This window comes from Orbicella franksi, chromosome 2 (genome assembly GCF_964199315.1).
Source record: "Orbicella franksi chromosome 2, jaOrbFran1.1, whole genome shotgun sequence".
Lineage (NCBI taxonomy): Eukaryota > Metazoa > Cnidaria > Anthozoa > Scleractinia > Merulinidae > Orbicella > Orbicella franksi.
This window is the reverse complement of record NC_138146.1, coordinates 4,040,518-4,053,554: the sequence shown is the minus strand read 5'-3', so window position 1 is coordinate 4,053,554 and position 13,037 is coordinate 4,040,518. Positions and strand designations below refer to the sequence as shown.

General features: G+C 39.9%; 2 protein-coding genes across 4 annotated transcripts; one reads left to right on the top strand and one right to left on the bottom strand.

Annotated features, from left to right (window-relative positions):
• The first annotated feature begins 1,750 nt into the window (after nt 1-1,750).
• On the top strand, nt 1,751-6,654 carry LOC145477784 (ras-related and estrogen-regulated growth inhibitor-like). Of its 2 annotated transcripts, none has more exons than XM_081455607.1 (4): nt 1,751-2,014; nt 2,207-2,263; nt 4,335-4,408; nt 4,927-6,654. In XM_081455607.1, exons 1-4 carry the CDS (start codon nt 1,924-1,926, stop codon nt 5,434-5,436), a joined length of 732 nt encoding a protein of 243 aa, XP_081311733.1. In that variant the 5' UTR covers nt 1,751-1,923; the 3' UTR covers nt 5,437-6,654. The 2 variants fall into 2 exon arrangements, with proteins under 2 accessions (XP_081311733.1, XP_081311734.1); XM_081455608.1 differs by having other exon boundaries at nt 4,335-4,375; nt 4,927-5,442.
• An 818-nt stretch (nt 6,655-7,472) lies between these two features.
• LOC145477785 (ras-related and estrogen-regulated growth inhibitor-like) lies at nt 7,473-13,037 on the bottom strand. Of its 2 annotated transcripts, XM_081455610.1 has the most exons (5): nt 12,870-13,037; nt 10,470-10,598; nt 9,555-9,611; nt 8,222-8,295; nt 7,473-7,963 (listed from the first exon to the last, which is right to left on the bottom strand). In XM_081455610.1, exons 2-5 carry the CDS (start codon nt 10,561-10,563, stop codon nt 7,481-7,483), a joined length of 708 nt encoding a protein of 235 aa, XP_081311736.1. In that variant the 5' UTR covers nt 10,564-10,598; nt 12,870-13,037; the 3' UTR covers nt 7,473-7,480. The 2 variants fall into 2 exon arrangements, with proteins under 2 accessions (XP_081311736.1, XP_081311735.1); XM_081455609.1 differs by lacking the exon at nt 12,870-13,037 and having other exon boundaries at nt 10,470-11,229.

The following is a 13,037-nucleotide window of genomic DNA, read 5'->3' as shown; positions in this document are numbered from 1 at the left end:
TAGACGTGATCCGATATACAATGACCTTGTTTTGTTCCAGATTATTGGCGTCGGTGGAGTCCGCCATCATTTGAAAGCATCGGGAATGACTCGAACGCACTATTTACTTTTAAAGCACTATTAATATCGTGACTTCATCATTAAAGCTTGTCTCATATTCCATCGGCCCTTTCTGGTTTATTTTTTTTATTTAATATCATCGACATGTCACTGAAACAGATTATGACGCCTTCCTTGGCCTAGACTACGAGTAGTCCCTCTTTCGCTTAGTCCGTCGTGCGTGACGCGAAAGAAATTCGCGAGAAAAAAATGGCCGCGCGAAATTCTGGGGGCTAGGAGCGCGCGAAAGGAGGGACTCTGGACTACCGCCTAAGCCCAAGAGTTTGCCCTTTCACGGCCGAGTGATTTTTCGGTGTAGGATTTCTCATCTTCACGTCCTCTTATTATCGCCTGTTATCAATAGCTCCAGGAGATCTGAATAAAATTGCTCTACTCTACTCTTCAAGTAGCCAGGCAAAAACATATGCCGTGAGAAGTATATCTTCGTTCAGTGTTCGTTCAGCGAAACTGCCAAAGAAGTTTTAAAAAGAAGACGGCGAAAGAGGCCTCTTGTAACGATTTTCGCTGCGTCTAAAAGTTATTGCGAAAATTTCAACAGAGTTTCAACCGAGAATTTATTTACATCATACATTATACATTATACATTATACATAGGAGATCATCCAACTGCGGTGAAATATTTACCGATAGCAGCGGAAAATTTCAGGTGAATGTTCGGTTTCAAGTAAGAGCCCGGTTCAATCTTTCAAATGGACGGCAGAAAAAGGCCAAGCTCAGTGAATTTATAGTCGCTGACTTAGACGATGCTGTTGAGCGGCGAAATCACTAAGACGCTCGCAGCCGAGTTGGAGGCAGAAAGCTTTGCCAAACAAAACACTGGATAAATTTAAATCTTTCCAAAGCCTGTTGGCAGATTCGCAAGAACATCACGGCTTGCGAAGCTCGAATCCAACGCTTCGATTTGCTCCGGTTCCAAAACATTCCTGCAAGACGTCACAGGTATCTCGAATGTTGACAACACGTTGTCAACGCTCCTAACATAAGCCAATCATATTTTTGCGTTGTGAGACCAACGCTCAAACTCTTGGGCTTAGGCGGTAGTCCCCCCTTTCGCGCGCTCCTCGCCTCCAGGATTTCGCGCGGCCATTTTTTTCTCGCGGTTTTCTTTCGCGTCACGCACGACGGACTAAGCGAAAGAGGGACTATTCGTAGTCTATCCTTGGCCGCAAGACGAAGAACCCTATTGAGAGTATGTAAGGAATGCTAGGAAAATTTCCTACCATTTCTCTGCGGTACTTACAGTAGAAGCCCCGTGCGTCCCGTCATGGAATAATGTCAGGTTTCTTGAAACAAAAGTCGCAATGTTCTGATTTATATTAAATAATAATAAATAAAATAAAAATACTTTATTTATACTGCAAAAAAAAAAAAAAAAAAAAAAAAAGATAGATCAGCTAAATTTAAATATAAATACAACTGGCATAAACTTATGTGCCGTTGATAGAAAATTTCAAATTAGTGTTAGCAATAAAAAATATTAAAAACTAAAGGAGAAGATTTGGTTACAACAATAACAACTATTAACTAAATGCTACATTTATGCTGTATTCTGTCTTGCTCTAACAAATACTAGAATGTTTTTGACTTGAATGCTTTTGATCAAGGAACACACCTTGCCTTGTATCTGTCGTGTTATTGACATCACTAGTGAGCGATTAGCGTCCGCCGAAACGACGTGACGTAAATTGACTGACTCCTTTGTGTGTAAAGCAAACAATTTTGTAAGACACAATGGCCACAAATTAGCAAATAATCGGCGGACAAGAGGCGACTTACACTAGCATTCCACTGGACTGTACAACCATGGAAAGAGCACTAGCGAGCAGCGATGGAAGCAAGAAACCGATTTTGCTAAAACTTGTTCTTGTAGGGAAACTCGGTGTTGGAAAATCAGGTGTGAATGCGTTAATCCCGCGCGATCGCGTTCTCGCGTTGTCGAAGGTCTATTCCTCATGTTGTGTATACTTAATTATGTTGATTGCCTTTGTATTTCACACTCTCTCTCTTATGTGTGTGTTCTTTTAAACACAACTTTTATTCCAAACAAAGTTGTTTACAGCAACGTGTTTCTCCGTTGTTTTCGTAGCAATGATTGTGCGATTTCTGACCAAAAGATTTATAGGAGAGTACGACCCTAACATTGGTACGTATATAACCGTAAGATGTTGTTTGTATTAGTTCGCTTTGAAGGTCTGCGACAAACATCACAACTATTCAACAATTCACATGAAAGCTTTTATAAATGGAAGGGCAAAGGATCTTTGTTTACACACCAACGCGAAGCTATCAAGGAATTTAGTGTTTATTCACCTAAATGCACACACTCATTAAACAAGACTGAAAACAGACCTGACGGTAATACAACTTTCATATTTGCAGCACTTCTAACTTTAAATCATTCGTTCTGCTTTCGATAACACCGTTTTTGAGAAAAATTGGTATGTTTTGATTAGATTTATGGGTTTTTTTCTTTCCATTGACCTTGTCTGACTTTGGGAGCTTTTTCCTTTTGTAAAAACAAAATATAATGTCGAGAGGTCGACATGTGGATTACTGGAAAGCTCAGACTGGGTCGGCCAACTACCGAAACGAAGACTAAACTAATTGTGTAGAGATTACGATGTCGCCGCAAGCTTGCCACTGGCTTCTAAATTTGGCTTTGTGTCCGCCAGTGATCAGTGTTGTAAGATTTGTAAACTTTACCGCAGGGACTTCAAAACATTATCCATGATAAGAGGTTCTGCCATACTTTGATGGTTCTAAAATAGCTTATTGCTTTAAACAAAGAACATTAATGTCGGCAATGAAAAAGCTTTTGATCTATAAGCTAGCAAAACAAAAGGTATGGCGAACCAGATTTAGTCGAAGTGATGCGATTTTAAGTGGAGGGTAGACAATCATTTTAGAGGCCAAACAGTAAGCATGCAAAGAGCATTCCAATGCAAATTTTACAGCAACTCCGGCCATAATAACTGAACGTTCGCGTGCAGGCAAGTGAGTTAATTTGAAGCGGACTCGACAGACACACAGTTAATTTATCGAGTGAATAAATAAACGATACAGATCGTCTACCATGTGTTACTGGGCGAAAGAGCCTAATTTGTCGTTTCTCAAGTGAGATTATATTGCTTATCATTCTTAGCCAAGTTACAATTGCAGCTTATTTCTGGGTTTCGAGTAGTGAGTCAAGAGGTATACAGTATTACATACATCGCTAGTGCTGAAAAGGTCTCCATTTCTGTGTCCCCACCTTGACACGGTATTAAAACCTGCCCTGCAAAACGCTTTTCTGCAATCTGATTGTTATTACTGAACTAATCTTTCCCGAATGTGCTATAATGAATTTAAATGGCTGATTTAAGCATTATGGCATCAGTGATAAACTACTGACTTGGTAATCAGAGTTACTAGTACTGAAGACCCTCTGTGCTCGTAAGAAGATAATAAAAGCCAAGTCATATACGTCGGCTTTCGATAAAATTTTACTCGAGATAAAACAAATATTCCTGTAAGCATTAGGAAATGAAAAATGTTTGTAGTTTCAGTTTGGCCCTTTTGACCCAGAGGATGTGGTGCAGTCACTGTACGTTACGAAAGCTTATAAAAATGGGACCAGTTTTGGGAACATGTGCTTTGTCCAGTCTTGTTTTACTAATGAGTAAGGACCAATGAGAAACTGGACTAAAGAGAAAAGCTGATTGCAAACTTCTTTGAGTGTGGCGCCGCCAGGCCGCGTCCACACTACGCCGAATAAATTTGAAAATGCAGCTTTATTTCTACGGCTAGGCCTACCGTCCACACTAATCCGTCACTAAAACGGAGCTTTTAGAAAACGCTATTCAAATTTCAACAGGTGTGGTATTTTTGAGAAAATGACGTCATTTTCTCCAATTCTAAACCAAGACTTGGAACAACGAAAATTAATGGCGACCTTAAATTCTCGGAAATAAAGGTCCAAAAAACGCGAGTTCTAATGTTCGTAATAGATTGAAATTTTCCAAGATATCTAGGAAAGACCTATTGTGTACGAAAATGTAAAAAAATGGATATAAAGAATTTGATCATAGTGGCACTTTAACGATGAGCCCGCTCATGTTTCAAAACGCTCCGCCGCCTCTGATTTGCAATTGTGAAATACACACCTAGTCGGAGTAGGATAGTCTGGATCAGGTCACTATTACTGTTGTCTGAGTTATTTTTCAAATGTCTTGTAGGTTCAATATACCATTATCATACAAGGTTGGAAAATCAAGAGGTAAGAGTGGAAATTCTGGAGTCAGGAGGAAAGGTACGGAAAACGTTAACACGCAAACGTTTTAAGGGAATCCGTCTTTGAAGCTTTCTTGTTCACCGCAAGCCATGACTTGGGGACAATAAATTTTGAACGTGTTACCTTTCACAATTCAGTCAGCATTCGTCTAGACTTCTCCAAGACGGACACATACGCTATCGCACTAATGCAGATTTTCAATAACAATAAGCAGCTTGTTATGATGTTGCCATGGGAAATGATTTTTTCCATAGATTCTATGCGTGTTTGGATTTATGAAAACAGTATTAGATTATCAACTCCCTGCCCAAAATTAAAGTGAACGGTAAAAATATTAAAAGGAATGGCAGTCGTTTTTCCTCAACTCTCTACCTTCCTTTTCTATATTTTCTTTCATTGCTTGGAGTGAATTTTTTAAGGTCTCTAGCTAGGAGACGTGAAAAACAAGCGCATATGGGTGATTTAGTTTCAAGTATTGACACTGTTTTCATAAATTCAGTCATAACATATAAAGTAAACTTTGCTGCGTTTGACAGGACTTCATTCAGAACAATGACGTCCACACCTTATGGGGAGACATGTTTGTGCTGGTATATGCTGTTAACGACCGTTCGAGTTTTGATGAACTCACCCCGCTGTGGAAGCATCTTGAGAAAGCGCGAGCTCCCGATCATTCACTGCTAGTGCTCGTTGGAAACAAGAAAGACTCCGGGAACGACAGAGAAGTCTCGCAGCAAGAAGGAATCGGGTTATCGGGTGACATGAATTGTTCTTTTCATGAGATCTCCGCGAAAGTGAGCTATCAGGATGTTGAAGATATGTTTACGGAAGCAATCCGAGAGACCATGAGGCATAAAATGGCCAAGCAGGCTTTGAATGACGCGAAACGATCGTCTCACAGCAAGATTATGGAGATGGTAGAGAAAAACGTGCGCAGAAATAGGGCAATGTCCAGTCTGAAGGAAACGATTGACGAGTACTGCGCCACACGGACTGAGGAACTGACACGCGATTTGTCGCGTGATCGAAGCATCACTTTTACATGAAGACAACAACGTAAAAAGCGTTATAACTACACAGCGTTTAATTTGGCCAGGGTTGGGGCCTCATTGGACATTCTTCATTCTTGTCTAGATATATTGTTGTCAGCGTTGAGTAATTACCTTTAGTTTTAGCGCCAAACTGTGTTTCATAGTAGCCATCACTGGCTCGATCGGCGAGGCATCTCAAACCCAAACTATTTTTCAAACAAGACTCGGAGCGCTCTCTATTTCGTTTTGAAAAATTCTGGAAATTAAGGTTCGAAGGAAATACGGCACGTCCGTTTTTGATTTGCCCCGCACGCAGAAACCTTCCTACAAAAATAGAACTTCTAACTTCTATTCCCTTAGAAGTTCCGTTTTCTCCCGGAAGTTTTTATTGGAGCACCCCGGGAAGGGTTTACAACTTCCTGGTGACCGACATTTCCGGAATGTTTGACCAAAGGGAATGCACCGCAGTTTTTCGCCGTGTGTCTGCAGTTGTTCCTTATGCGAGTAATGTTATTACAGTATCAGGGGTTCACAGCAGGCCTTCTATTTTTGTAGCCACCTGCCGGAATGAGGAAAAGGAAGCAAGCAAAGGGAAGTAGTCTAAAAACTCTTGGCATAGGGTACTTTTTCTTAAGTTCACTAGGGAAAATCCGTTACATTGAGAACCTAAATCACCTTTTAATGAGAGGAGAGGGGTTGATTTGTACATGAATTCTGATCCTAGTACACTTGTGTATCATTGAGCTGGTTTCACAGATGACTGTGTTTTCTAACACACTTAAAAGTTCGTGATCCTAGTACTCTTGAGCATCATTGAGCTGGTTTCACAAATGAACTGTGTTTTCTAACTCTAAAGTTCATAGTCTTACAAATACAGGCACGCACATTGCATAATTATTTGGAGGCTATGATGAGTCGTATTTTTATATTTTACAGCCATTTTTTAACCATGACTGCCGCGTTCGTGCACGCGAACTGACGCGAGACTTAATCGAGGCAGCGAATCAAAACAACAACAAGTTTGTCCTCTTCTCATGATCAGATGATGAAAAACGATCGAAGGCGCCACGGGAATCTCTAATGGCGTACAACCCAAAACAAAATAGTTTAAGTCGAAGTCGTTGCAAATCAGCACAGACAGCAACATGACTCTTTCGAAGTCATTTCCAACTGAAGCTGTAACTAATAAAAGCTAGCCATGTACATTAATAGCGGTGCTCTGCTATATATTAAGTATGTTGCGAAGAATAATTTCATTTTAATGTATTTTAATTCTTATTTTTAATAAGAAACTAATGATGAAATATTTAGAGCTTATATCCATATTTACAGATTCCGAAATCTCATATTATTTTCTGAGTCGAGTGTTTGAAAACATTCATCAGATAATACAAATGTCTCGGCTTCGCTGAAACATCATCTGTCATAACCCTGACTAGTCTCTCATTCACTTTGCGAATGATCACAATCGACAAAATAAATTCTCCTTTCTCTCAAATAATTTTCCTTTCTCTCCAGCACTTTTCAGATCAGTAATATAGACAGTAGAATATACGGTATGCTCTAAAAACATAGTAAAGAGAACTCTTCAAAATACAGCTTACTGAAGGGTTGCCGTTCAGGACCCAGTTGGTCGAAAGCTGGACAACGCTCTACATCCACCGGATAAATCGCTCTTCAGTGGATAAGTGTTAACAAGACAAACCACGCTATCCGCTGGAAAGGGATTTATCCGGTGGATAGCGTTATCCACCTTTCGAACAACCCGGGCCAGTACTGGAAAGGCAGTTCTAAGGAAGAATCAGTTTCCACCGGACTAATATCTGTACAAAGTCTGTCAAGCTACCTATTTTTCCATTCAAACTCTGAATTCACTAATTTTTTCATCGAACAGAGTAACACTTGAGCGGTATGTAGCCTTAAAAATGCAACTGTAGCTTGTGCCAATCTTTGCTTCTAAAGTTGAAGAAACATGTGTTTGTTATTTCTTGTTCTGTTTTTTTTTTTTGAGGTATGGTCACAGACGTATCAGAAGGCTTTCCGATTCTAGCATTGTAGACTAGCAAGCTATCGCCTGTGCAGATTTTCTTCGGAAAGGCATCGTTTTCAGCCCTTTCACCTTCGCCCACGAAGACGGTGTCTTCATTTCCTTGTGTTGTGTCATCTGACCGGGGATGGGAGAGTGGGGAGCTGGTATCATGCTCGACGGGTCTGGAGGGGGATGCGCATTCAGGTACTGTCTCAGGATGTCGTTAAACATGTGTATTGTATCTCCGTAACTCTCCGATATGGATATCTCGAAGAACCCGCAGTTAAGTGAGTAGGTTAGTCTGCTGCCGTCTGTCTCTCGCACGGTCCTAAAGTGCTCCAAATCCCGCTTGGTTCCCGCGATAATTATACTGCTGGAGTCCAGAGTTCTGTGTCGTCTTATATACTTGACAATCTTGCCCGCTTCGTGAAAGCTGGAGCGATCCGTGATGGAGTAAAGAACAAGGAAGATGTCTGCATACGCCACAATGCTCTCAAGCTTCTCTTCGGAGTTCTGAAAGAAATAAGACCGTCTTCAGGCTTTATGAAACAATTTCATGATGCGTTTGAAAGAGTCACTTTTGCTCTTCACTCAGGTGTATAAATGAGAACCGTAAAATAGTTGGATCAACCGAAAAACATACTGTCAGGAAAGGCCAGAGAAGAGGGGAGAACGGTTACCTGGCATGACCAAGCAACCCTTCCAGGGGAGAGTAGCAATATCACGACAAGATTCTTCTGCGTGCTACTAGTCAATAAGCTTCATATTTACCTTTCCTGCTGTGTCCAGAATGTCCAAAGCTACGTATTCACCATCCACGTCAATGTGATGTCTGTTTGTTGTCTCTGTGGAGAGACATACGTCGTTTATATTTATCAGCAACGGAAAGTCAGTCGGACACTCATTTCAATAACTATAACATTCTCGGGAGGTGGGTGGAAGAAGGGGCGAACCTTCCGTTTCAGCGATATCACGAAAATTGTCGTCCCTTTAACACATTTACATTCAGGCTGAAATAACCATTCCAATATTGTCACAATGTTTATTCTTAAACAGGAAGTCTGCTCTACTTGTTGATGTACTTTCTGAATGCCAAATTCGTGCACGTTTTAACTTCTGAGATTATCATTTTGCCATACCCTCTGAAGACCCTATAGATGCTAATGTGATGTTTCCTGATAAAGATTTGTTGAGGCGATTTAAAAAGAAACTGACATATCACCAAGGAACTCGAATAACTTAATCTCCTAGCTCCTGAATTGAATCCAAATAAAGAGATCCTTATCTCACAACAATAGGGGGTCCCATCAAGTTGCATGGATACTAAACAATGAAATGGTCTCGCCATCAGAGAACAACTCAACCCGTCAGATATTCTACAGAAATTGAAAAGTAAAGAATTTTTTGTATCAAGGTAGATTGTCTAGTTCGTTTCGACCTGGCAGGAATATTTTCTCCGTGGGTTGCTCCCGGTGTTGGAAGTTTTTTCCTTACTCTGCCGTGGGACTTCAGGCAATGTTGATGCGTTGTCACAAGACTGAATAGTTGGGTAGATGGCCATTGTACTCTTTATAACTTTCATAACAAGATTTCTTTGACTTAAAAGCTAGGACGAGAAAGCTAGAAAAAAGTGGTTCCAAAGCAGTTTGTTTGAACTGAGTCGAGCCAGTGTGGAATAATGTTTCAAAGTCCAGCTTTCGTAACCCACACTTTGGAAATCAAATCACCTTATGGCTCTCTATCATTTTCTCGAGTTTCGTTTCCGTACGTCGCGTGTCTTGAGCCATCCGTTCCAGCATTGCAATGTTCATTACCCAGTACTTCAGCTCTGGAGCGTAAACTTCCCGCTGAGATTCAATTTTGCGACAATGGAGAAGGTTTCCTATTTAGGAATCTTCACGTCAAACAAGAATTTTTGTACGTCAATCGTCAAAATACGTGCTTTGGTCAAGATGATACTATTGAGATCAGTCCAAATCGCATAAGATACCATCGAGATAGAAGAGCAGATAAAACGATTAGTCGTTAAGTCGAGAGAGCTTAGCGTTAAGACTGATATCTTTCTTTGCAGAATAGAAAAGATAATAAGGAGTTGTTTACGTACCCAATGTTTGATCGTATTCGCCTATAAAACGACGGGTCAGGAAACGAACTGTAAGAGCTAAAATAAATATAACAAAGAAATACGTTAATGCCATTGGAATAATATGCAAACAAACACTGAAATGTTAAAATACTGGAAGTAATCAGTCTACAAAATCAACAAATTGTTAAAGAGACGAACAGTCCAATGCACTATTTAACTAAAGAAAAAAAAACAACAAAAGGCTATTGTTCAAAAACCGCAATAATATTGAGGCCGGAACAACAAAGTATGGTGTGATATGCCTCTCTATTTACTTCGTTGTTTGTTAATTGTTTCTCACCTCTATTGAATAAAAATAGATTTATAAACGGAACCATAAGTAAAGAAGTGTGATTTTTGTTGACTGTAGATACACAAGTCTGACTAATGATCTTCAACATGAAATTTTACAGTTCAGGTGGAAAAAACATCGACACCCATAACACGTTTGTGTGGTTTATATTCGAAAGACTTCAGCTGTAAGTCGCCTTATGATTTCTTCTCTAAATAGCACTTAAAATTCTTACATTGACACACTAAAGGATTTTTTTGGCCAGTGATGAAATCTATGTATTTGTTCAACAAAAACGTTAACCATCTCGCCGAAATGTTGATTGACTGCCATTCAAGTGTTTACGTTAGTTTTAGTTAACCTTCCTGCTCGCTTGAGCTTGCTTTATGTTCTTACTTGTCATAATTATAGAAGGGCATTGCTTTAACAGATTTGGAGCATTTTCATTCTGATAGAAAAAAGAAAATTAACTGATTGGAAATCGATATATAAGGAAATCAGTAACACTGCAAGCAAACCGTATTTCGCAACGTCCTACTTAACTGAATATATTGACAAAATAAAGCTTCACAAAATGACGAAATAAAGTTACTCCACTTTACCTGTTTTTCCGACGCCGTCTTGGCCCATCACCGCAATTCTGATGTTCCGTAGATTGACTTGAGTGCTTACGCCTAGTTTGCGTCTTAGCTTCATGGCTTGCCTGCTCGCCGATTCTTTTTCAGTTGAATCTGGTTGAGAAATTACGACCGTCTGTAACTATGTATGGTCTAATTTTAGCGCAGTTAATAATGTCCATTGTTCCTGATAGCCATGACTTGGGGCAATGAATTCCTTAACATGACCTTGTGAATTAGTGGAGAGGTCAAAAGCGTGTATGATGCTGACATGCATGATTCAAGCCAAATGAATGGAAAAATGGAACGTATAGACTATGACGAAATGAAATAGATATTCAAAAGGCCATTTTAAAGCTAACTTCCAGTTTAAGGGCTAGTTGTCTTTGGGTTTTTTAAGCTGACTTTTATCGAAAACACATTTCTAGTAGAAACAACGAGCCAGAGTATTCAGCTCTCGCTAAGTACCTCCGTGTTATGAAAAGAATGAGTTTAATTAAGGTCAATCATCTTTTTATTAATCTCTTGTAACAAATACTGAAAGAAGACATATTTCGATTTCAATAGATTCAGACATGTTCGTCTGTAATGGCTAAAGCAAAGCTAATCCTTGTTCGTGGACCTCCACTAGCGCCATTGTGTTCTAGTATAAAAACCCCTCCCCTCTTTCTTCTGGAACTGTAAAGACAGAACATCATACCGAATTGCCAAATATGTCTAAAAACTTGTTTTTGCACCCTGTTTCCATTACTGAGATGTAAGAATCTCCAGATCGGAACAAAAGAGTAGTGCCTTATTTTTACCCCGTGTAAAACCAACCTGTCTGTACCGAAGGAAAGAGTTATACAGCGATATCATTTGGCCACGTGTTGGCTTACTACACGCGCCAAACGTGATGTTTATATCAAGGTCACTTGTTACACGTGTATAAAGGAATCGTCAAAACACGTGTTAGTAGAATTGGCGTGAGACTGACTGTCACTTATAAAACGTCAATCAGTATCAGCAGAATAATTATGCGGATGTCCTCTGGCTTTAATTATGCTCAGCGGGTGAATACATTATAAACCTAATTTGTTATTGATGAAATCATTTTGGCAGTTTCATTTTGGCATAATTTATGCCATCCGGCAGACCTCATCATATCTTATGCTGGAATAAATTAGAGTAAACTAACGACTTGATCTTCGTGAATGCACTGCATTCTGGGGGATGGGCGCTATAAAGTTCGAGACGTTCACTTTTGAGATTAAAAGCAAAATCATTTAATTAAATGACGCCACAAGGACAGAATTTAACGACGTAAACAAGACTGATCCGTAGAGGAACTTGCAAGCCAGAGTTTAGCTGGTTCACGCGATAAGAATACTACGTCATAGCTTGTTGCCTAGCAACGTATATGTGGAAAACCTGCCTTTTCGTGGGCACGGTCAATTCATGAGTAGAGTTCGAAGACGTGTTACACTTAAACTTGACATAACGCATAGATACCAAATACTGAGGTATACATTCTAAACCAAGAGTCAGACCTCGACAAAGCGGTGAAACTCCAACGTTTGGCTTTTCAAATGCCAACTCTTGAACATTTACTTAATTTCATTTTATGTTGCGCAGAGCAGGTCTAAGAGTCTGTTGATAAAACACAGACATGTAACCATTTTATGATACCTACTCGAAACCTACTCGAACTGAGTATTGCTTTCATGAGGTTCTATTTGTTATAAAAATACCGCACATCCTGACTCTCAACTTTTACGTCTGTGAATCAGAACACAAATTGCGCGGCCATTCATTTGAAAGACAGTGAGGGGGACTTTTGTGTGGCTAAAGCAGGCGTTTTGATAACTTCAAAATGTGATGAAACCCGGCTTAATATTACGGTGTAAGAAACAGCACCAGTGCCCTTTTTGCTACAACACTTCGTCCTTGGGCAGTCATTGAAAGGGTAACTCATAACTTAAATAATACTGGAAATATGAAGAGCTCGTATTGTTATTGCCGATACATGCATGCAGCCATGTCATGCTTTAAGCCCTTAAGATTGCAATCTCGAAGTTAAACGGAATGCCGATGGCTTGAGGAAAGCGAGTTATTTTTGTCATCTTTCACGTAGTTAAGAGATTTTTCACTTAGTTTGAGTCCAAGCACTTAAGACTGGAGTAGAGTTAGGGGCGAAACTACTTCACTCTAGTCGATACAACATCATCGCCAGCATGGGTTAAGCTGGTTTTACCATATCGATCCTTCTGGCATACACCAAAATTAAGAATCAATAAAACAGCTTTGGTTTTGAGAACCCAAAACGACCTCATTACACTCCGTTAAAAGCACCAGCAACAACCAGGGAATAAACCGAGTCAATATGAAATGGTCAGAGTCACCAACCTTAACAGCTCTTTGCTATTGCTTCCAGAGCAGGAGCAGGAGTGCTTCTGACACAGGGTCTGTTGTAAGTGTATGTTAAAGCTTCTTAATGGTGTATTTGACCTAACAGTTTGACAGGAATCATGTCTGTGCAGAAATGTAAGATGCTATTCCGTCTGAGCAGCTCAA

Excerpts from the sequence above, each read along its gene's own strand:
- LOC145477784 (XM_081455607.1), top strand. The coding sequence starts at position 1,924 with ATGGAAAGAGCACTAGCGAGCAGCGATGGAAGCAAGAAACCGATTTTG. Across the intron at positions 2,015-2,206 it reads ACTCGGTGTTGGAAAATCAG|CAATGATTGTGCGATTTCTG; the intron begins GTGTGAATGCGT and ends TTGTTTTCGTAG. Across the intron at positions 4,409-4,926 it reads TTCTGGAGTCAGGAGGAAAG|GACTTCATTCAGAACAATGA; the intron begins GTACGGAAAACG and ends TGCGTTTGACAG.
- LOC145477785 (XM_081455610.1), bottom strand. The coding sequence starts at position 10,563 with ATGAAGCTAAGACGCAAACTAGGCGTAAGCACTCAAGTCAATCTACGG. Across the intron at positions 8,296-9,554 it reads CGAATACGATCAAACATTGG|AGACAACAAACAGACATCAC; the intron begins GTACGTAAACAA and ends GTCTCTCCACAG. Across the intron at positions 7,964-8,221 it reads TTCTGGACACAGCAGGAAAG|AACTCCGAAGAGAAGCTTGA; the intron begins GTAAATATGAAG and ends TATTTCTTTCAG.